The 24,797-nt window shown below is 30.8% G+C and overlaps 2 protein-coding genes across 2 annotated transcripts; one reads left to right on the top strand and one right to left on the bottom strand.

Annotated features, from left to right (window-relative positions):
* Positions 1 to 5,425: 5,425 nt before the first annotated feature.
* LOC110422528 (E3 ubiquitin-protein ligase ORTHRUS 2) lies at positions 5,426 to 10,543 on the bottom strand. The gene is made up of 9 exons (XM_021436482.2): positions 9,944 to 10,543; positions 8,824 to 9,356; positions 8,114 to 8,239; positions 7,764 to 7,863; positions 7,613 to 7,674; positions 7,427 to 7,529; positions 6,974 to 7,118; positions 6,319 to 6,533; positions 5,426 to 6,061 (listed from the first exon to the last, which is right to left on the bottom strand). Exons 1-9 carry the CDS (start codon positions 10,400 to 10,402, stop codon positions 5,747 to 5,749), a joined length of 2,058 nt encoding a protein of 685 aa, XP_021292157.1. The 5' UTR covers positions 10,403 to 10,543; the 3' UTR covers positions 5,426 to 5,746.
* An 11,902-nt stretch (positions 10,544 to 22,445) lies between these two features.
* LOC110422495 (small ribosomal subunit protein RACK1) lies at positions 22,446 to 24,585 on the top strand. Its single transcript, XM_021436440.2, has 2 exons — positions 22,446 to 23,409; positions 24,261 to 24,585. The coding sequence occupies exons 1-2, from the start codon at positions 22,528 to 22,530 to the stop codon at positions 24,360 to 24,362; spliced, it is 984 nt and encodes a 327-aa protein (XP_021292115.1). The 5' UTR covers positions 22,446 to 22,527; the 3' UTR covers positions 24,363 to 24,585.
* Positions 24,586 to 24,797: the final 212 nt, after the last annotated feature.

The raw sequence follows: 24,797 nt of genomic DNA on the forward strand, positions 1-24,797 counted from the left end.
TACCTAAAAATTGAAAGCCAAAAGTAATTGCTATTCGTGAAGCCAAAGACTTAAATGCCATCATTCTCAATGAAATTTATAGGTCTCTTCTTACTCATGAGCTGAAGCTTAAAGAAGAAGAAGAAAATCATTGCCTTAAAAGCAAGCATACTTAAAGAAGAGTTGGACAATTTATCCTATGATGATGATGAAGAATTGGCCATGGTAACAGAAAGATTCAGAAAACTTATGGAACAAAGAGACAAAAGATTGGCTAAGAAAAGATACAAAAGAGATCAAGGTTTTCATGGAGAACCAGAAATAAAAATGAATCCAACAAGAAAGGAGATTATATGCTTTAAATGCAATAAGCCTGGACACTTCAGGTTAGAATTCCCCTTATTGAAGGAAGAAACTCTCAAGAAAAACAAAAAATTGAAGAAGGCAATGGTGGCTGCAACCTGGTCTGACAGTGATGTTTCACGCTCAGATATTGAAGAATAAAAAGTGGAAGAAATAGTAAATTTATGTCTGACGACAAGAGATGATGAATCTAAGGTATCTTCTACTTCTTGTGATATTTCTATTGATGAACTTCAAGAAGAATATGAATGTCTTTATGATGAGTTTGAAAAACTTACATCAAAATACAAAGCTTTGAAAAGAAAGACTTCATCTCTTGAAAATGATTTAGAAAAGATAAAACATGATTTCTGCTCTATTTTTGAACAAAAAAATTTTCTTCAAACTGAACTTGAACATTCAAAAACAGATTATGAAATTCTAATTAGAATTGAAAAACAGAGAACTGAATCTTTGCAAAAAGCTATTGATGAAAATACTACTCTTAAGATTATGAGAAAAAAACATCAAGAAAAAACACATACTTTAGGAAAAATTATGATAATGTCTCTTCTAGATGTTATATTTGTGATAAACTTAACCATCTGCATCATGGACAGTAAGGGCGGAAGGTAATGCAATTATGGCCTCTAAATTTTTGAAAAATTTTATTATATATATTTATATATATTTTAATGGCCCCTTGAAAATTTTTGAAATTTTTATTTATTATATATTTTTTAATAGCTTTTCAAAATAATTTTTATTTAATGTTAATAAAAATAAAAAATAATAAAATAACCTCATAAACCCTACACAACTTTATCCTAGTTTAAGTTTCTTCACACCTCTGTTTCTCTCATTCTTTTTCTTTTTCTCTTCTCTTTTGTGCTTTTATTTTTACTTTAGTCTTTTCTCTATCACTCACCATTAAAACACATTTTATTCCTTAAAAGAGATTTATGAGCTTTTGAACTTGAACAAGGAATGAAGGGACCACTCACCACCATTGTGTGAAATTAAGAGAAAGTAAAACTTTTTAAATCTTATTCTTTCTATTTATATTATTTAACTATTTATTTAATCATTATATGAAAACCTGTATATTATATTTAACTATTTATATGTTATACATTATATTTTTATATTTAGTACTTTAAGTTTAAATAGATATAAAATAAGAATATTAAATATTAGCTACACATTGATTAAGATATGGTCTTAGGGTTTTTAATGTTAATGGTCTCATGTGCAACCCTTCTTTTTGTTGTTGGGCATTTTTGTTCTCTTTGAGCAGCTATCAAGTTTTCGAGTGGCCTTTTCCATGTAATTGTATAAGTTTTCACACCCATATCGGTTTAAGAGTCTTTGGTCAATCAAAGGTTCAATAAAAACACTTTAAAAAAAATTCAAGTTTAATTAAAGTACAAATAAGTTGAAAATATTGACAAATTGTTTAAAAGAAAATATGCAACACCCAAATAATTTTCCTACACTTGAGCCATCAAGCCTTCATGCTTTAAATCGTGAACAAGAATAATATGAATCAAAACATCCTAAGCTCAATCTTGAAGAAATGAATGCTTTTAAGGAAAAACTGAATCTTATAAAACTATTGTAAGTCTATCTTTTTTTATTTCTTTTGATTTACATATTATATAAAATTATTATCTATTATAAATCTTTTGATTAGTCCTTAAGTTCAAGGTCTTAATTTTAAAAATTTTTAACCCTTATGCCTTTTTCATCTTTACCCTCTCCTAACAAAAGTTAGTTAACTTCACCCTTAATGGACAAAGTTAGAAAAAGATAATTTAACATAACCTAACTTAATGCGTAAGTAACCTAAATTACATACTTTTTTATCATTCCCCTAGATTAGAGAAAAAAAACACCTGCACAAGTTCTTTTGTTTGGATCAACCCTCTTTCACATCTAAAATTTCTTCAATAACTCCAACCTTAGCAATTAAAAGATACTGAACTTGAGTATCTATAATAGACGTAGTCCGATCAAACCTATCAAATGGTTACAAGTCCGCATTGAAAATAGGATTGATTTGTAACTCAAGTGGCAGCTCAATTAAGTAGGCATTTGAATTGGTTTTCTTTAACACCTTACAAGGTCCAAACTTTCTAAACTTGAGCTTGTGATAAGTATCCTTAAGAAATCTTTCTTGCCTTAAATGCACAAGTACTTAATTACTTTCCTTAAATTCCTACTTATGACGATGTTAATTGGTAGCAAAAAAGTATGTTTCATTGCTGGCTTTCAAGGTAGCTTTTACCATCTCCATTTCTCATTCTAATTTGACAATATTCACTCTTCAAATCGACATTTGAAAATACCCTAGAACTAACTTGTTGATCAAGCATCTCATCCAATCGAGAAATAGGAAAACGATAATTAACTGTAATCTTATTTATGGTATGGCTATCCACACACTTCCACCACGAACCATCTTTCTATAACAAAGTTAGGTAAGCACAAAAACTCTTACTTTCATGTACCAGACCTTTCCCCAACAACTCTTCAACTTGTCTTTGTACCACCAAAGACTCACCTTGTGCATGAACATCAATTTCCTTTATCTCATTATATTCATCATAAACTGGTCTTAATTCTTCCCAATCCAACTAATCCTCTACATGTAACTTCCCATGAAAATCAACTACTTCAATCTTGACTTCTCCATCATTTAAATCAAAGGCATGTAATAACTAGTTCTCCAATCCAACTCTTACCGCTTGATTTGCAAGTTCATCTTCATCACTAGAACTATTATTGTTGATTTGAACAATATCACGTCTCGCGAGTTATTTTTGCAATTTTTCTACTTAATGACATAATTCCTCAACCTCAATCTCATGAACATCCTTTTCACAATTTTGGCATTTTGGTAGCATTTTATTGTATGGTGGTGATGATGTGGTGATACAAATAAAAATAATGACAAAACTATAAAATAATAAAAGAAACAAAATTACCTGAACAAAAAAAGTTGAAACCTTGACAACAAACCTAAACTATGCAACGAATAATGATCTTCCCATTTTGATACCAAATTGACGTTGGGGCATTGTAAAGACACTAATCGTGACAATGTTAGAAACTCCACTAAGCTAAACACTAATATCGACAAGGTTAAAAAATTCCGCTAAGGTAAACAATGATCAAAATCTCACTTTAGTTGGCCAAACCAAAAATATTAAAATCTCTTATTCTTTTGAAAAAAGCATAGAGAAAATAAACACTCTTACTTACTAAAAAAAATATTCTTTATTAATTCTCAACTTCAATGTGGTTAACAATTAATCCCAAAAGGCTTTATATAACAGTTCCTAAAAAAGACAACCTTTTTACTTTTTCTACATGAAATTATTATAATTCTTAAATAAAAAAAATAGCCTAAAACTTTTTTAGAATACAAATAAAAGATAAATTAACTTAACCTAACATAATGCGCAAATAACCTAAATAATATATCCTTGTATCGAAAACCCTAAAAAGACCCAAAGCTCATCTTTTCTTTCTAACCTTCATTTTAGTCTTCCTTCAAGCTCAAAAAATTTGAATATTTACTTCATTCAAGTTGATATTTCTTCTCTTATTACACACAAGCATAAAGTCTTAACACCCAACTTTTGTAAATGCATTTTCTTATTAAAATTTGTACTTCATTGTAAAGGTATGAGCCAAAACTTGAAAAACTATTTGTTAAAAATCTTTTGTTACACACTTGTTTTTCATTCTTTTTTTTGTAAAAATGTTTGAACTTAATTATATTCATCTTAGATCAGGAAAAATGATCATATGTACTTTTCTTTTCTTCTTTGTTCTTAGTTAATTAAAGTGTGAGAAGCATTCTAATATTTATTATAAGGGATTTAAACTTGAGTTAAAAAATTACTTTATAAAAATTTAATGGAAGTTGTTAATTTTACTAGTTTAATAAAATTAATTTATAAATTCTTGATTAGAAGATCGATGTAGTAAATATAAATTAAGAAGACTGAACCACTCTAATTATATATATATATATATATTTATCCATTTCTCTTTACTACTTCCTTATTTGGTGTGTTTTTAGTTTTAATATGTTTTGAACCTTACAAATCGTTTCTCAAACACAAAACAATCTTCAAAGTAATTTTTAAAATACTATTCACCCCTCTGGCACTCAATTATATATAACATTACAAAAATTTTAAATTGTGAGATTTAAAACTTGCCCTTTTCACCTTAACACAAATTTTACCACCTCAACCAACTTACATTTTTATAAACAAATAAATGTAATATTAATTTATAGTTTTTGTAAAAGTGCAATATTAATTTATATTAATTAAACTACAGCGCAAACTATGTAAAATTTTATCATTAGTAGAGATTAAACTCATAAAAAGATAAGCAATCTAAAACTGTCAATTTTACCAACTTGAACAAGTATCTAACAAATTAAAAGAATTTACAAATAATTCTTTTACTATTAAAATTCGATTTTAAATTGTATTTATAATTTCATGCTTGTTTTAATAGAATTTAAATATCTTAATTATTTAGCAATTTCAAATTGAATATCAAAAAAGTAACAAGTATCCTACACATTTACATCTCTAAATCTTATCTTATACTTATCACTTATAATATTTATTTATATTTTAATATTTTGATCTATGGTATATCTCATATATATATATATATATATATATATATATGTATGTATGTATTCCTTCCAACAACCTATCTTTTCATTGTCAGATTCTTTCAGGCAATGAGCATTCCTCAAAATCAAGCATTCCTTAAATTTGATTTCCTAAGTCAGGGCAATATGGGATAGCAGCGCGGCTGTGGTGGCCCATTCAAGTGGGCACCGCCCAGCTTAAAGCAGCAAACTATAACTCCAAAGCCCTCCTATGGACCATTTTGAACTATGAATGCATTCTTCTCCTTTGTAACAAAAGTTGACATTCAGTGTTAATGGGGATAACTGATAAGGAAACATGGAATAAAATCTGACCCACATCATTCATGCCCCACAAAATGCATATGATTGATTCTTTTATATCCAGGAAACAGGCTGTTATAACTTGTAAAGAGTTGATAACATGAAGCATTCTGCAATGATTCATTAGGCTCAATTCAAGCACGTTAAAAAGGGGAAAATAAACCCATAGAAATAGAATGCTTCAATGATCTATACATTGAATTGTTCTACATCCGAAAGAAACTGTTTGTACACATCCTTGCTACACAAATTAATCCTAACCCCAGTCCCTCTCTTTGGAAAGAATAGAGCTGTGGAATTGAACCACTAGAATTAACAAGTGCCAAATCCCCTAAGATTCTGATAAAAGTTTTCAGCACAAAAAGAAGTCATATAGGATATAGTAGATGGTCCAACCAGGAGAAAAAAAAAAATCTGTCATTCAAAATCATCATCAGATGAATGTACCTGGAGAGTGCTTGATGGAGAGTCATTTTCAACACTAGCCGCTACTTGAGCAGCATCCACTTTCCTCCTCTTGCCTTTCGGTTCACAATCAGGCGGAAGAATCTCTGAGTCATCTTTTGGATCAGTTTCTTCAGCTTCCTTCCTTGTTTCACTGTCACCAGAACCTAGGTCTGCATTTTCCTCCAAACCATCTGTCTGTTCTTCACTAGACTCTTCAATAGGGTCCTGATTCTCCTCACTCTTTTGTTTCAGTGACTCAATCACATCCATCAATTCTCGGTTGACCTAACAAATTAATTGCATAAACTTATTTAAACTATGTTTCTATCAGAAAGGACAATCATGCTGAAATGAAGGAAATGCATGTGTCTGTGTGCCACTTTACTACCAGAAGATGCTACAAATGTCCAGCAAGTAAAACTTTATAATCAATTTTTTCAAGCCTTCTAGAGTCCGAAGTTTTTTTGCTCCCTCAAAAGTAAAGCACAACACATTCTGCTTTCTGAAAATAAGGCAAAAGAGAATGCAAATACAGGCCACACCTGAAGATTTTGAAGAAAATCAGAGACATCAGTTGGGCAACAAGGACAGTGCAGGATGTTCTTCTGTGATCTAAGTGTCCGCCCACCTTTGTTCCTCTCTCGTACGGCAGTCTTACCAGCAAATGCACCTTCAAAACAAGACTTGCAGAAGTTGTGGGCACAAGGAGTTGTAACTGGGAGATTCATAACTTGCCGACAGATTAGACAACTGAACTCTGCACATAAAGCATATGAAGTCAATACAGAAAGGTTCTTGGGGGTGAATGATGCTGAATTGCAGCATGAATCAATAAAATTGGATTTTTGTCTCTCTCTGATTTTCTTTTCACCCTGCTATTCTCTGTTTCTCTCTTTTCTGCCTATTGCTCTCTCTATTCCTCTCATCACTTCCTGCCTCCTATTCATGCCACATCAAAAGATAAATCAGAACAAAAACTGCCCTTTGTTTTGGCAAATCACACAAAAGATCTTATGCATTAAAATCTAAAGTCATGACTAGTAAATTGAGTGAACTCAATTGCCTTCAGTTACCCTACCAACTTATCCAAGGCATAAATACACATCAATTCATCATCTTAATTACAAGCAAACTTAAGACATGCAGACTTGGGCCAGAATATCAAAGGCAAATAATTCATGACAGGAGAACAACCACCTTTCAGGAGCCTCTCTCTTACAGTTGTGTTACGTGCTTGCCTAATAGCTTTCCTTGCCCTTTTCCTTTCTTCAAGATCAGCTGCATTAACTGGCTTTTTGCTAGGAGGTGGAGGTTTTTTCCACTTCCAGCAACCGTCTTCTTCCTAATTGAATTAAGAACTACATAAGCATAGCAGAAACATATAAAGCTTATGGGAAGAGAAACCAGCTCGTAGGTAATAACAAAGATAAACCTTGAAAAAAATGAGAAAGGAAGGGTTTTAACTTTTTAACTTCACTAATAACTTTGGCTTATGAATATATTTTTCTAGTCGTAAATGACATAATGAATTCTCCAACTCAAGGTACATTCCTAACAATGTTTGTTATCAGATTGACTTCTATCTAGCGGATAAAACCTTATTAAAAACAGAAGAATGAAAATAAATGAAGTAGAAAAAGCATCTCTTACATTAAAGTCCCATGATGGACTTTCCTTTCTCTCTGATATGTCAATTGCCTTCTTCAGCTCAGGGATAGCTGGTAGGGGCCTAGGTCGATCCCCATGCTCATCACTGCATTACAGTTCAAGAAATCTTAGTATAGCTAAATAAGAGAGAAGTGCAGGAGGCCATTTAAGTGTATGGAAGGCTCAAACCTTGTCCATGGGGCAGGCTCATTGTCACATCTCACAAACAAATATCGGCAAACTTTAAAACCCTGACAGAGATAAATTCTATCAGCAAATTAATTTACAAAAACTCAACGTAGCAGGCAACTTTGATTTGTCAGATAGAAATATGTTTTACCTGTATTCCAACCTTTCGCCAACATTTTTCAATTCTATAGACCCCATCATATCTCACGCCTTTCTCTGGGGCATATGAAGACCGCTTTTCCTTGTGCGACCTACACATTAAGAGAAACAAAAGCTTTTACCACGTAAAATTTGCATCATCAGAGTAGGCCCCTATGACAAGGCTTGACTCAACACACAAACAGCTAACATGAAGGAACTTCCTGCAATCAGAAACAAATCATAGCTTCCTGAACCAAAAAAACTAAAATGCCCACTGATTAATGAAGCTCTAGTTGCCCTTGCACATGCATGGACAAGCACTTATAGAAACAGAGTTAAGCTTCAAGCAATGAGATTTACCTTACAACTCGAACGGGATAACCCTTTTTGCAACTTACTCGCAAAGCTTCATTCATCTTCTCAAATTTTTGATCAAATGACTGTTCCTTGTTTGTTCGCTTATTTCCACTAAGATCTCTACCCCCACTGCCATCCACACCATAAGAACAAACAATTGTCAAACAAGTACATAAATTAATGTCCATAGAAACATCTTCAGCTTTCCAAGAAAAAGATCATAATAATTATTGACAAAAATTCTTGCAATCTCAGCATGCTATATTTACAGCACAAGCAGGTCCTCAAGTTCTTCTTAGCCCCAAAAAACTAGCAACTACAAATATATAGCAAATTCACTGAAGCTACATGAACCATGCTTACTGCTACACTTTCTATCCTTCTACTCATTAATTGTACTATGAATTGCAACATTAATTATGACCATCAAACTTGGAAGGTTGGGAATGGAAAATGAAATTTACATGCAAGCCTCCTAGCAACAGCCCCAATAATAGTTAAAATTTGAAAATTCATCTTCCATTTCAAAGAACTGAGTTGCCGTTTAAAGTTGAGACAACAATGTTAGAATTATATTGACACCCTATATCTAACCATTCATGAATAAAGTATTAAATGGTAACAGAGCATCAACATCAACTAGACCAAATGGTCATCAAATCCACCCTCATTTTATACATATTACTAATTCATTCAGCCTTCTAAAAACAAACCTTCCTGTGTAGAGAAACCATTCTCCATGATCCTCATCATCCTCATAGCCTCCTGATAGTGCCACAGATTGAGCACCATAGTTTGACTGGCCAGCAATGCCTGCAACATGTGGAAGGTGAGCACCCCATTGCCGGCATTCCAATCTGTCTTCCCAACATTCACCAACAAGCACACCCTGGTTTCTAGCTGGGTCATTTTCAGCTGTGATTGGTCCAAAATGATCAGGTGGTACAGTCACAAATATCTTCCCACTAGCAGCATTTGCTTTCCCAGCTCTTTGTGCCCTCTCTGTAGTGAAAGCCTTGTCAGGTCGATCTTGGTTGTGCATAAAATGAAAAACTTTCTGCGACTCAGCAGTAACATTTGATTTTGATAGCTTTGCCATTCTGATAACAGATACAAGAGTTGAATTAATACGAGGCTGGCTTGCCATTTTGGGAGGAATGGTTGACCGGCATTTGGCACAAGTACGCTTTCCTTGGCCAATCCATTTCTGGAAGCATTTAAGGCAGAAATTGTGGCCACATGGTGTCTGAAAAACATGAATAAGACATATATCAATATTCAACATGCAGAAACAGGCAACCATTTCACCTTTAAGAGAATGATTTAATTGCCTAGCCCCATCAAAACTAAATTAAACCCCTCGCCATTTAGATTATTTCACCCCTTAAAAGGATGTAATAATCTCTACCCAAATTGCATAGCCACCATCTTCAATTGTACACACCAACAGACTAGTTAAAGCTAAATAATTAAAACATAATACCACTATGAAATATAACTTGAAACAGTAGCATTACTTATTATTCAAACTAGATTGCCTTTTAGCGATGAAAGATAAGATTAAGTCCAGAAATAATTCAGTTCCGTCAAGTGAACATTTCAACAGAACAATAAATTTAATGTACCTAAAATCTAAGACTCCATTTAGTTGTTAGTCTTGCTATTTACGTTTTGTTATTTACTAGCTCCTTTCCCTTCCTCAAAAAAGTTACTTAAATGTAACATTAGACTAATTTGATCAAATATAAACAAATAGCTGTAAAGTCGAAAAATCATTTCATTCAATTAGCAAAACACTAACATTTAAACTAGAAACGAACAGAAAAAACGAACCGTAACAGGCCTGTCAGGTAACTGCATGCAAAAGGAGCAGTTTAAGCTGCTATCAAGAACATCCAAAACAGAGCTGTCCTCCTCTTTTCCTTTCCCTTTCCCTTTCTTCTCCGTATCTCCATCTTCTTCAACTCTCCCACTCACCAACTCCTGCCTCTTCCTCGCCTTCTCCTTCTCCGTCAACGACTCATCCGCCTCTATTGCCTTTATCGACGCCAAGAGCTCGCTAGAGCTACCATCTACGGCAGCCGCGGCTGAGGGAAGAGGTTCGCCGGAGCAGTCAGGACAGTGCCATTGCAATGTAGAAACTACCGTTTCAGGAGGAGAAGCCAAGCAGGCGACGTGCCAAGGAGTCGCGCACATGCTGCAAGTGAGGGTTTCCTCCGTCGGAGGGGTCGCCTTGCAGCGCATGCACGCGCCGTCGGCATCGCAGGGGAGCTGGATGCTATCGTGCGCCATTGACAACAATCCGCAATTGATGCGCAGGATAGGAGACGTCGGATTTAGTAATAATGGGATGATTTTGGGAGGAATATATAGAGACGGCGATTGTGAGGGCGGACAGTGCGAGTGAGAGGGAATTCGAAGGCGGGGTTCTGAAAAGAGTTCGAGAGGCTTTTGAAATTTAAAAGAGGAGGGGAACAGTGACTACGTCATTGACGTTATTGTCCTACTCGACTCACTTTTTCTACGTTTCTGCCATTGTTCTTACTCGTTTACTTTTGCACGGGATTAGAGGCGGGGGTTGCTTTGTAAATTAAGACCGTCCGATTTGACTTCCTGTTCTGTCTATTCAATTGATTGACCATTTTTCAACTTCCCTAAGACGGCTCAATGACTAAATCTATATATTGTTTGGATTGCTTTCACATGTTTGTAAAAATCAAAAATAAAAGAAGAATTCTGCTTATTTATTAATATAAAATGAAGTATTTTTTATCTTAAAAGTTGACGAAAAAATAAATTTTAAAATAACTAAAAAAACACAGCATGCATTAGTTCGTAATGTCAAAAGCATTTTAAAGATTACAAAATGAAATATATCAAATTGTATTTTTAATATTTAATTTTATTTTACCTTATAAAAAGAAATGTCGAAATTATACTACATTATATTATAATAACTAAAAAATAAATGACATAAAAAGATGAATGATTATTAAATTTTTCATTACGCTAATACGCAATGTTGAATTTTATTTTAAGCAAAAATTAATGGTTAAAAATATTCTTGTATTTTTTCATTTCTATTTTTAAATGGTTCTCTTTCATTCATTACTATTTTAATTTGATTTTCTTTATTTTATTTTTTATTTTTATATTTTACAATTTTGATTTTTCCAATGTGGGCTCGTCAGCCCAAGGTGCAAATGGCCCATTAAACCCAATTAGGATTAGAAGTTCTTAAACCTAATTAATAAGTTGGACTTTCAGCTCAATTAACAAGTTGAACTCTAAACCCATTGAACAAATTAAGTTTGAGCTCCAAAATAAAAACTAGCTCAAATAAAACAAGGTTAGAAGATTTAAAAAACATTAAATTTATTATTTCGAAATTTTCATTAAGAAGTAGGAACAAAATGAGAGACAAGTAAATACACAATTAACAAATCATCTTCAAAAAACAATTTGTTAAATTTTAGAGTTTCCATATTGTATCAAGTTAATACAAAATTGATGAAAATATTTACAAAAAAAATAGTTATTAAAAAGCTTGATGTATTTTGGATGTTGTGTTTCTAGGAGCATGATCCATTTGACATAATAAACGGGGCCGATCAGCTCTTTTGTTGTTTACCGGCTGATTAGTGATTTAATGATCAAAAGACTGACCAATCATCAAATTCAAATGTTCAATACTTAGTGAGCGTTATAGTAGGGTTGACATTACAGTAGGTCAAATAATATAATTTTAAAAAAATAATAATAACCTGTTAATAGGTAAACAGCCTGGGTAATTTTTTAATCTTATCCATTTTAAGTTCAATGTTATCTAATTTTTATCTTTATTCAAAATTTTGACCTTAAAATATAAGAATATTATTCTTTTTAACACTAACATTATATCTAACTAATTTAATTAAGTTAAACTCATCATTATAAAATTTTTTAAAAAAATTAAGAAAAAAAGATTTATATTCTAATCATATCATGGGAAACTCAATACATCATATTAAAGCAAGTATGCAGACCCCAAAGGTGGATTATTATAAATTAGACAAGACCCGTTTAGAGAATATTAACATTTAAAGGAAAAAAATATAATAACATTTAAAATTAATATTATAATTATATAATTGTAAGGAGCATTAACGTTTCAAGTTAATATAGAAAAAATGATTATTAGCATCAAGATTTTAGTGGTTAATTTTCACTAAGTATTTTTACTCTTATTATAATACATTAAATTTTGTAAATGATTAATTTTCACTAAAAGTATGTTTATTTTGTTTAAAATGACTTGTTATAATAACTCTAACACATTTACATTAACATTTTAACAATATTTATTTCAACTTTATGGTTTTTATATTCATTCATATAAATTTACATCAAAATTTTTAAATAGCTAATTTTCATCACAAGTGTTTTTATTGTTATTCTTATGCATTTATAAATTAAATTTTATAATTGGTTAAAAAATTTTAGCTCTAAATTATAAATGTAAATGATTAAGTTTCACTAAAAGTATGTTTATATTGTCTAAATTAACTTGTTATGGTAACTTTTATACAATTAAGTTAATATTTTAACAATATTTATTTCAACTTTATTATTCTTTACATTCATTCTCATAAATTTACATCAAGATTATTAAATGGTTAATTTTCATCACAATTGGGATGGTGACGCAATTGGCTAGCTTGTAGGACTCATAGCTTAAAGAGTGATCTTGAGCTTGAGAATTTGAGCCTCTCTCATCCCACGTCTAATACAAATAAAAAAATCATTAATTACAAATGTATAATCATTAATTACAAGTATATAAATTTAGATCATTTATTTTCACTAAAATTATGTTTATATAATACTTTTCATAAAAATTCGTTAATTACAAGTATATAAATGTAGATGATATGTTTTCACTAAAATTATGTTTATATTGTTTAAATTGATTTATTAAGATAACTCTTACACATTTACATCAATATTTTAACTATATTTATTTCAACTTTATGAATTTTTATGTTTATTCTTATAATTTTTTGTCAATATTTTTAAATGGCTAATCTTCATTATAAGTTTTTTCATTTTTATTTTTATTTTTATACATTTATAAATTAACATGTGGAAATGGTTAAATTGTTTTTCTTGAGAATATAAATGTAAATGATTAATTTTCACTAAAAGTATGTTTACTTTATTTATATTGAATTATTACAGTAACTCTTACACATGTACGTCAATATTTTAACAATGTTTATTTCAACTTTATGATTTTTTTATGTTTATTGTTATAAATTTACGTCAACATTTTCAAAAAGCTAATTTTCATTACAAGTGTTTTTATTTTTATTTTATACATTTATAAATTAAAATTTGAAAATGGCTAAATTTTTTTGCTTGAGAATATAAATATAAATGATTAATTTTTGCTAAAAGTATATTTATTTTGACTAAATTGACTTGTTACAGTAACTCTTACATATTGACGTCAATATTTTAACAATATTTATGTCAAATTTATGTTTTTTATGCTCATTCTTATAACTTTATAGCAAAATTTTTAAATGGCTAATTTTCATGACAAGTGTTTTTATTTTTATTCTTATACATTTATATATTAAATTTTATAAATGGTAAAATTTTTTTAGCTCGAAATTATAAATGCAAATAATTAATTTTCACTAAAAGTATGTTTATATTATTTAAATTGTCTTGCTACAGTAACTCTTATACACTTAGGCCAATATTTTAACAATATTTATTGCAACTTTATTAGTCTGCACATTCATTCCCATATATTTTGATCAAGATTATGAAATGGTTTAATTATACCACAGTTGGGGTGGTGGCGCAGTTGGCTAGCGCGAAGGTCTCATAGCTTAAAGAGTGATTCTGAGGTCGAGAGTTCGAGCCTCTCTCAACCCATGCCTAATACTTTTCAAAAACAAATATTGTCCAAATTATTTATTAAAATAACTTTTATACATTTACATTAATATTTTAACGATACTTATTTTAACTTTATAAATTTTTATATTTATTCTTATAAATTTACGTCAACATTTTTAAATGGTTAATCTTCATTATAAGTTTTTTTATTTTTATACATTTATAAATTAACATTTGTAAATGATTAATTTTCACTAAAAGTATGTTTATTTAAATTGAATTACTACGGTAACTATTACACATATACGTTAATATTTTAATAATATTTATTTCAACTTTATGATTTTTTTACGTTTATTATTATAAATTTACGTCAATATTTTTGAAATACTAATTTTCATTACAGGTGTTTTTATTGTACTTTTATACATTTATAAATTAAAATTTGAAAATGGTTAAATATTTTTTGCTCGAGCATATAATATAAATGAATAATTTTCAGTAAAAGTATGTTTATTTTGTCTAAATTGATTTGTTACTGTAACTCTTACACATTTACGTCAATATTTTAATAATGTTTATTTCAAATTTTTGATTTTTACATTTACTCTTATAAATTATGTCTAGATTTTTAATTGGCTAATTTTTATTACCAGTGTTTTTATTTTTATACATTTATAAATTAATATTTGTAAATAGTTAAATTTTTTTGCTAATACTTTTCAAAATATATTTCGTTACAAGTATATAAATGTAGATGATTTATTTCACTTAAATTATGTTCATATTGTCCAAATTGACTTATTAAGGTAACTTTTACACATTTACATTAATGTTTCAACAATAGTTATTTGAATTTTATGATTTTTTATGTTTATTCTTATAAATTTACGTCAATATTTTTAAATGGCTAATTTTCATTACAAGTGTTATCATTTTTATTTTTATTTTTTTACACTTATACATTAACATTTGTAAATAATTAATATTTTTTGGTCAAGAATATAAATGTAAATGATTAATTTTCACTAAAAACTCCAATTCATGAAATGGAGAGAAATTTTCAAGATGTTACATCACTAACTACCTAAGTTGCTAGAGTTATTTCATGAATAAATCTCTATCACTATCCCACAAGACCTACAACAAAAACAAGTGAAGATCATATAAATCACAATTCATAAAAACCTTATCCGTAATAATATGAGATCAATGAAGATATTAATGAAGAACACAAATATCCATAATAATATTCAAGAACACAAATTTTCATAATAATATTCAAGAACACAAACATCCATAATAATATTGTTGTCCTAGAAGAACAAACAAACTAACAACAAGTTTTTAAGTTCTCAACAATTAACAATACCGTATGCTTGCCGCTAAAGAAAAGACAAAAAAATAATAAAGTCTTTAAAAACCAAACTATTCTAACATCAAAGCCTTGAGATAATCTTTTTCACTCATCTAAGCCTGTTGCTAGAGGGAAGAGTAAAAAAGTAAATTACTTGGGATAGATTATTAGTAAGTTTGTAAGATGCCTTATCAGCTTCATCCTCTATCAAACTCAGAACCTCAGGTAATGCACTATTCAAATTTTAAAGATTTTTTTGATGCACAAGTACTTCAATCCTCATAGCATAGTTCAATGAAGTTCCAATATTTTTCTAGTTTCTCACTCAATAAAATAGCAACATCCATAAATTTTTCAAACCCATCCATTTCCCTCGTGTCATTCGTCTTTCATTTCTTACTTGTTGTAGAATTTTTAATTCTTCTACAAACTGATGGTTGAGGTTTGGCAGCAGAGACATCCACATCATGCAAACTAATTACATATTCACATGCAAAAGCTTCATCTATCCCATGAGTAACATTTTTTTCAATTTCATCTAGGACATCTGCAGGAGTTTAAATATCTTGTCCTATGACTCTATCTTTAGCGTAAATATTAGACAATTCATTAAAAAATGGAAAACTTCTTTTTTTGAACTTAACAACATCTTTGTGACTCTAATCAAAGTAAATAAATAATATTGTTAGGTATAATAATTGATAACAAGATAAATACAAATATGGAAACAAATTTAAACAACATCCTTACACTTATATAAAAATCCCATATCAGATCTTCAGCAATAACCATGTTCCTTGCATGGTCCCAATCAAATCCACTTGTACCTTTCCCTTGTACCATATCATATAGAATTATCTATTCTTTCTTCAAGGTCTTAATCCTTAATTCTATGTGATGTTTGGCCTTCAAGTTTGCATTTGGTAAACTTTTTTGCAATCATTCTTTTGAGCTCTAATAAATAACCACATCTAAAATCGACGTCTACATTATATGTTCCCTTATTATGCAGATCAACCAAACACGATATTAGTACAAAATTTTCATTATGGGTCCACTTCTTTTTGTTCCTTTTTTTGAAGTTTGATTTAAGGATGTTTTAGATTGCTAAAAATTTGATGGGGTATCTTTAGAAGTCTATTCGAATGTAAACATCTTTTAATTATATTGCGAGCAGCTACATGTATCATATTAAGAAATCCTTCAAAAATCGTTAGTTGATGACCTTGATATTCATTCAAATAATACCTTTGACTCTTAAAAGGTGCAAGAAAGCCTTCATAATTTGTATATTCCACATTAACTAGATAATAGCAAACTATTTAAAAAAAACTAATTATTAACTTATTTATTTAGTTGAAATAATATTATAGTGAAGACCTTGATATTCTTCTTATTTTCTTAGAAAAACTTATCATAAGACACTTTAAGTCCATGTCTCCCAATAATTGTATCTCAAAGAACTCTACCTTCAGCTATCGATCTTTCCTAGCCAAAAAGAACATAGGTAAATTGCATGTTAAGTGTAGATACACCTAGCATATTTGTTGTGATATCACCCTTACGAGTTCGATATCTAGGCTGATCTGCACTTGGCACCTTAACCTTTATATATGTCCCATCTAAAGCACCTAAACAATTCTACAATTAAAATGAAATTAACTTTTATTAGAAAAACCTATTGCTATCTTGTACATATAGTTACAAAATCAATAAGATGATTACTCTACCTTAAACCACTTCCATCGATTGTTTGTAGAGCTTGTTGGAATGGGCTCAAGTTTTCTAAACGAATGATCTTGCAACTTTATCACTGCATTTAGTACCTTATTAAAGTACTAATTAATTGTCTCGCCTAACCTTTTAAAATTTTGCCTATTAACTTGACTTTTAAGATGATGAGCAATAATGTATAAGAACATTGCTACTTGTTCATCTACAAGCATATTCACAAAAAGAAACATACTAGAGCCTTTCATATTATAATCACAACAATACCCCTAACATGAAAGAAAAGCCTTATTAAAAAATCTCTTTATGGAAAATCCCAGTGGAACAAAAACCATGAAGAGGAAAAACAATACCTTCCTAACATGCTCTTCATTACATAGCAACAGATTCCTTCCTTTTAGCTTGATAGCAAATATTTACTAAGATTGTGCAGCGATCAATTACAACCAAGCAATTGACCGTAATCACCGGTTATTGTAACCGACGATTGTTATTGTAACCGTCGGTTGTTTTGATCGACCTTGTTAGCCGATCGGCTCGACCGTCGGGGGGGGGGGGGGGGGACCTCCTTCCCCCCTGAACCGACCGAATAACCGACGGTTAGGTTTTTGTTTTAGGGGCGAAAAGATAAAAGTGCCCTTATTAACCCCCTAAAGCAGCCCTTCTGCTATATATGGCTGCAATTGTTTCCTTTCCCCTACCTAATCTCCCATTTTCTGCCTCTCCAGACTCCTTCTCATCTAACCCTAAACCAGCAGCCACCAACCAAGTGGGTTCTCTTCCATTCTTCAATTGGTCATTATCAGTCCAAAACTGACCAAACTGAAGCTCCTAAAAATTAACCGAAATCGATTTTATATCTTATGTGATTCGGTTGGTTAGAACTTTAAAATTTTTTATCGGTTTTGCCAAAAACAGAATCGAAAATTGATCGAACTGACATTTGCTCACTCCTAACATTTACAGTTAATTTTCATATGGCAAAATGAATTTTTTAACTTTGCTTGGCATATTATCAAACAGTCTCCATATCAATTGTTTTTCCTTTAATAGTTTTGCCTCATAAACCAACATATCGGCTGCCATGTTCACCGTTTGTCTACAATGATTAATTAAATTATAGTTCAAATTTTTCATAATCATTCGACAATCTTCCCTCACATGCCCCAACCCACCATTATAGTTTTTCAACTTAACCCAACTCACCACTTGTGCACAATCAATCTTGACTTCATTTACGTCAACATTTTCCTGCACACATCTCTTCAACGCCCACACTAATGCCCATAGCTCTGCATTAGGAATAATAGTTTAAATCTCAAATTGTCTTGCACTAGCTAAGATTGCCTCCCCATTCAATCCCCCAACAATGAATCTTGCTCCCACGACCTTTGTATTATTGTATTCAAAGATAGCTACATTTAAATTTAGTTTATACCCATGTAGCTTACTCCATTGATCTTTGTTTGTTACCTCTACATTTTTATTTTGTCTAATTAAGATGATTTTCTTTTTAAGATCTATGAAAATGAGGATTTTTTTTAAAAAAAATCTATCCCAATTAAGGGCAAGATCACAAAAAAGGAGGTTTGTATTTTTTTTTTTTTGGAATTTTCGATCAAAGCAAACTAGTGATCAAAATTTGAATTTAGAAGGGTTAATCTTGGGGATAGAAGGGCAAGGTAGAAAGAGGAGGAAAAATAAGGGAAAAAATAACTAAAAATGCTTTAAATAGCCTTATTAAAATGATGTAGTTTTGGGCCAAGGGGAGAAGAAAAAAAAGGAAGAAAGAAAAAGAAAAGCCAAGCAGTCAATTTTTTTACCTAATTTTTTATTTTTGACATATCAGCGTCATGTCAATAACATTGGACACATTAAGGCCATGCCAGTGTCTCTAATGGTCTATTTAGATAGAGTTACTCATAAGGATCAAATTGTACCCAATGTTAGAGTAAAAGGACTAAATTAAAGAAATTTTCACTAGATGGATTAAATTGAACAAAATGTTATAGTATCAAGACTTTATGTGTACTTTAACCATTTCTTTGTCACATATCTCTTTCTCATTTGCATTTTTTCTCCCAAATCCTCTTACTAAGGCTTAACAATTCGTGTTGATAAGGTATAAATCTTATTGTGTTTAAATAAAGGGATTAAATGGTAAATGGTTTAGTACGATTAATTAATGGTGTCAAAATCTGTAACATAAATATGGTACACTTATTACATGAGTTATATGACATGACGTGACAAGATTAATATATTTAATTAATAAATTTTGCACATGACACAAGACAATTAACCTTATTTGAATATGATTAATCTGTTTAAACATGACAAAATTGACAAATTTTATTAATGAGTCTTGTATACAATGCAAGACAATTAACCTACTTAGACATAACACAATTACAATATATAAACATGAATAATAAAGTCATTATATATGTTTTAAATATTCATAATAAAATAAGTATGTTTAAATGGGTTAGATATGTTGAGTTATATTACTTAAATTATTAATATGATTAATTAAATGTGTTTAAATGAGTTAGATGAGTCAACCTCTATACCTCCATATGATACAAAAATTTTCATGTTTTAAGTTGTTTGATACAATTATGAAATGAACATGATTATGCAAAATTCAAATCCATTTAACTTCGTACTATGTTTGATCTTGTTTGCAAGTGTCCAAAATTATGAAGTCTACTTCCTTCTCATTTTGTTCTTTCTCATTCTTCCTCCATTTTTTTTACATTCATGGGTTTTGTGTTCCTCAAAACCTTTTAAGCAAGCAGATATCCCAAATTTCTCCACGTCAACAATTTCTCTCTAACTACTTTCTCTTTTTTCGTTATCTCTTTATTTCTCCTTCATTTTTGGATGAACAATTCACCTATATTTTTCATGATTTCAAGTTTTTGCAAATGGCACTCTTGTGATTTATTTTTTCCTAATTAGTACTTTATGATTAAGTTATGTTCCTATAAAAGTTACTCTAGGAATTTCACTCACAAAGTTACTAAAATACCCTTAATTCAAAAGCTATCTTTTTTGGGCACACTTTAAAATATTTTAATATTTTTATTGGGTAAATTTAATGGCATAATCTAATATTAAAACAAAATTTATCTAAAGGATGTTAATTTAGAAAAAATATAAAGAAAGTTATATGAAAAATATTAAAACCATTTCTATATTTTTACTTTGAATTTCCTTTTTTGCTGTTTCTAATTTTGAGTAATCATAAAAAATAATTACATATTGTTCATCAAATTTGATCAATTTGCAAGTCACATGATGCCTATAAAAAAGACACAGTAACATTTTTTTTACAATTAAAAAATGTGACATGGCATTTTTATATTCAATTTAAAATAACCACATAAGTGTCAATCATCAAATTTAACACTGAAAGACTAACAAAATTAAGGGACAATTTTTTTTACCCTTCACGATAAAGTATTTTTGAAAATAACTTTTTTTTTAATTTTAACTGTTTTTAGCCGAGAGAAAAGATTTTTGAACAAAGTTACCTTTAATGAAAACTCCTTATATTCTAGTGCATGTGTTGCAAAAAATATTATTACATGTTATGTTGAAAAAAAAATTATTACATGTCAAATTTTTTATGATTACAAGAAATGTAACAAATAAAATAATCTAAAAGCTAATTACCTAAATCAAAAGATTTTGGATAATATTTTTTTGTCCAAATCCATTTCATCTCAGTAGTAACAATGACATTGAATAATTTTTTTAAATATCTTCATTTTCATGTCAAATTTCATTTTGGTTTAAAGTTTATCTCTATCTTTAAGGTGTTTAACTTCAAAAATTTATATTTTAGTGAAATATAAAGATAGAAAATAAGTTGCACACTATGTTTAAAAAATGTTATTATTACATACCATGTTCAAAAAAAATTGTTGCATTGAAAGAAAAAAAGTGTTACACTTTTAACTCAAAGAGTTTATGTTGTAGTGAAATATAAAGAAGCAAGTTATATACTATGTTTAATAAATGTCGTTGTTACACGTCATGTTCAAATTTTTTTTATTATTTTATAGATTTTATTTCACTTATAATTTCAATCTATCAACTTTTAGGTTTTGTGAATGTAAACCAATTATTGATTTTTGAAGAAAATTTTATAAAAAAATAAGAACTTTGAAAACTTTTAGAAAAAGAAGAAGATTAATAGAGTAAGGGATTAGCAACTTTGGAGGAAAAACTTTTCCTCACCTTCATTCAGGGTTTTTTAGATATATTTATACATATATATATACACACACACACACACACACATACACACAACTTTATAAATGTATCTACAACAGTTAAAAATAACAGAAAAGAAAAACAAAATGACATTACAAGCCTAAATTGATGTTACACACTTTAGCAGAAGATATTGCACATTAAAACTTCAGTAGTAGATGTCGCACGCTAAGGTCAAAGTTTCAATACTAGATATTACACGCCAAGGTCAAAGCTTTAGTACCAAATGTTATAAGCTTAGGTCAAAGTGTTAACACCAGATATTACACGCCAAATCTTCCTTCTTACTGATGTTACACATTAAGGCATGAATCACTTTGTTACATGTCAAAACATGTTCAATCAAATCTGAATCACTGAAAAACTCAATACCAATAAATCCAAAAACCTATTGTTACTCATTATGTCATGCTTTTTAATTTGTAGATCAATGATGATATAACGATATGACAAAAGATAAACAGAAGAGGATTTTGTGAATGTAAACCAATAAACTTAAAAATATGTTACTACTTTCTATGTCGTACTCTTTGATCTGTAGATTGATAACGATATGATTAAAAATAAATAGAGAAATGGTGATGGCGGTAAAATTAGAGAAAATTGGATGGCGAAAGAGAAAAATGGGAGCATAGCAGACTCATGGGAGGAGAAAAAAATTAAAAACATATAATTTGTCTAAAATAGTTTTAAGAGTTTTTTTTTGTTATCTTATAATTAAAATTGGATAAAAGCAATTAATTTTATATTGAACATTATTTTTGAAATGGGCTTTTGAGGATGATCATCACTTACAATTTTCTCTAAAATTAAAATCAATTAATTTTGTAAAATGGAAAAAACTCAATTTATCTAAATAATAAAATAGAAACTAAATTTAATAGTTTGGGATAATATAGGATTCAACCCAAATTTTGACGAGCAAACATGGAAGGCCCAAATGAAATGCCAAATAGTCAGAAAATTAGTGAAAAAAAACAAAACAAAAACAAAAGAGGGGAGTATTGTTTGTCTCCAAAACCCTAATGCCATATACCGGTCGGTACTATATATACTTCTTATACTCAGTCAGTTTCGTTTCTCAAACTCTTCCTTGGCCTCTGATTTTCCCTTGAAAAACCCTAGAAGCCGCCCCGCTCCCTAACGCCAAAAGAAAATGGCCGTCTCCGAAGCATTGGTACTCCGCGGCACCATGCGAGCCCACACCGACATGGTGACAGCCATCGCCAGCCCCATCGACAACTCCGACATGATCGTCACTTCCTCTCGCGACAAATCCATCATCCTTTGGCAGTTAACCAAAGACGAAAAGACCTACGGTGTCCCACGCCGTCGTCTTACCGGCCACTCTCATTTCGTCCAAGATGTTGTCCTCTCATCCGATTCCCAGTTCGCTCTCTCCGGTTCCTGGGACGGTGAGCTTCGTCTTTGGGACTTAAACGCCGGAACCTCCGCTCGTCGATTCGTCGGCCACACCAAAGATGTGCTCTCCGTTGCCTTTTCCATTGACAACCGTCAGATCGTCTCGGCTTCTCGTGATCGAACTATCAAGCTTTGGAATACCCTTGGAGAATGCAAATACACAATCCAAGACGGCGATGCTCATACCGATTGGGTGAGCTGTGTTCGTTTCAGCCCGAATACTCTCCAACCCACCATCGTTTCGGCTTCATGGGATAAGACCGTGAAAGTTTGGAACCTGACCAACTGTAAGATTCGTAACACATTGACCGGACACTCCGGTTATGTGAACACGGTGGCGGTTTCGCCTGATGGGTCTTTGTGTGCCAGTGGAGGAAAAGATGGAGTGATTCTGTTGTGGGATTTGGCCGAAGGAAAGAAGCTTTACAGTCTTGATGCGGGTGCGGTCATTCACTCGCTTTGCTTTAGTCCCAACAGGTACTGGCTTTGCGCTGCCACGGAGCAGAGTATCAAGATCTGGGATCTGGAGAGCAAGAGCATTGTGGAGGACTTGAAGGTTGATCTCAAGGCTGAGGCTGAGAAGTCTGATGTCACCGACACAGCAAACAAGAAGAAGGTAATAATAATTTTTTATCATTATTATTCCAAATATTTTGATTGAATGTTGAAATGTAGCTCTGGTTTGATTTGGTTTGTCTGACAATTGGCATGTCATATTTTTGGTAGAAATTTTGGATGCAATGCTGCTTTACTGTGACTAATTGTTGGGAAGAAGTGTTTTAGCTATTCCATCATCCTGCATTTGTATTTTGACCTGTGATGATGTTGATTACTTTTAATTATGTTTGTTCTGAATACATTAATGGGAATGGGGCTGCTCTGTTAGAATTTAATGCAGTTTATATTATAATCTCAATATGAATTATGTACCATGAATTCAGTAAGACAAGGATGGTAGTTGCGTTTGCAATCTGTTATAATTGTTTATTTCACTTTTGCTAAAAATTTGTGATTTTTTACAATTTTATTGAATGTTTTTTGAGCATATATGAACTTAGCTTTTATCTTCTTGCTTGTGAATCTGGAGTTATTTGCTCATTAAGCATGTTCTGCATTGCTGCAAAATTTATTATTATGCTTTCAATGAAGTTCATTGTTTCAAAACTTGCTATTGTAATGCTCAAAGTAGGAAACTTGTTATTAAATCTCATGGTAGAATTGGTACATGGAATCTTGTTTGTTTTTCAAGTTGTAAAGCAAAGGGTTTTTTGTTTTGTGTTAATTTATATCTTGGATTGGTTCATTGGTTATAGCATGTAGAAGTTGGTTTAATGATTCTACTGACTTCTGATTCATGACCTTGGTTTTATTGGCTATGATTCAGCAATTGGCTTAGTCAGGATAGTGATAGAATTATGTTCATTGTGTTGCAAACAATTAAAATTTACATTTATCTGGATTTTGCAGATCATATACTGCACAAGCTTGAACTGGAGTGCTGATGGAAGCACCTTGTTTAGCGGGTATACAGATGGTGTAATCAGAGTTTGGGGAATTGGTCGTTTCTAGATGCTTTGAGTAATCAGAATATCAACTTATCGCCACAGATTAGTTGCTCTCTTGTAGGAGTTCCAAGCCTTTTTAAGATTTTGTTTAAAATGTTGAAGGATCTTTGGGTTGTTCTTCCTTTTTTTTTTTTTAATGTTTGGATACTGCTAGGCTTTGAGGCCTAGACTATTTTGGTTTGGTTATTAAGTTAGATATTAAATTATTGACATTAGTTGTTTTACAATGTGGTTTGTGGCTAAATATTCGAGTTTGAATTAACTCAAAAGGTTATTGAGAAAGGATATTCATCCCAGTTTTGGTTCCATTGCCCCTAAAAGGAAAAAGAAGAAAATGGAAATGGTGGTCCTCTCTACAGTTACTTCTGCTTTGGTAATGTTGTTGAAGCTGTATGAACAAGGTATTAAGGTTTATTCACCAAATATCAACCAGAGTTCA

This window comes from Theobroma umbraticum, unplaced genomic scaffold (genome assembly GCF_002168275.2).
Source record: "Theobroma umbraticum cultivar Fairchild unplaced genomic scaffold, ASM216827v3 scaffold_146.0, whole genome shotgun sequence".
Lineage (NCBI taxonomy): Eukaryota > Viridiplantae > Streptophyta > Magnoliopsida > Malvales > Malvaceae > Theobroma > Theobroma umbraticum.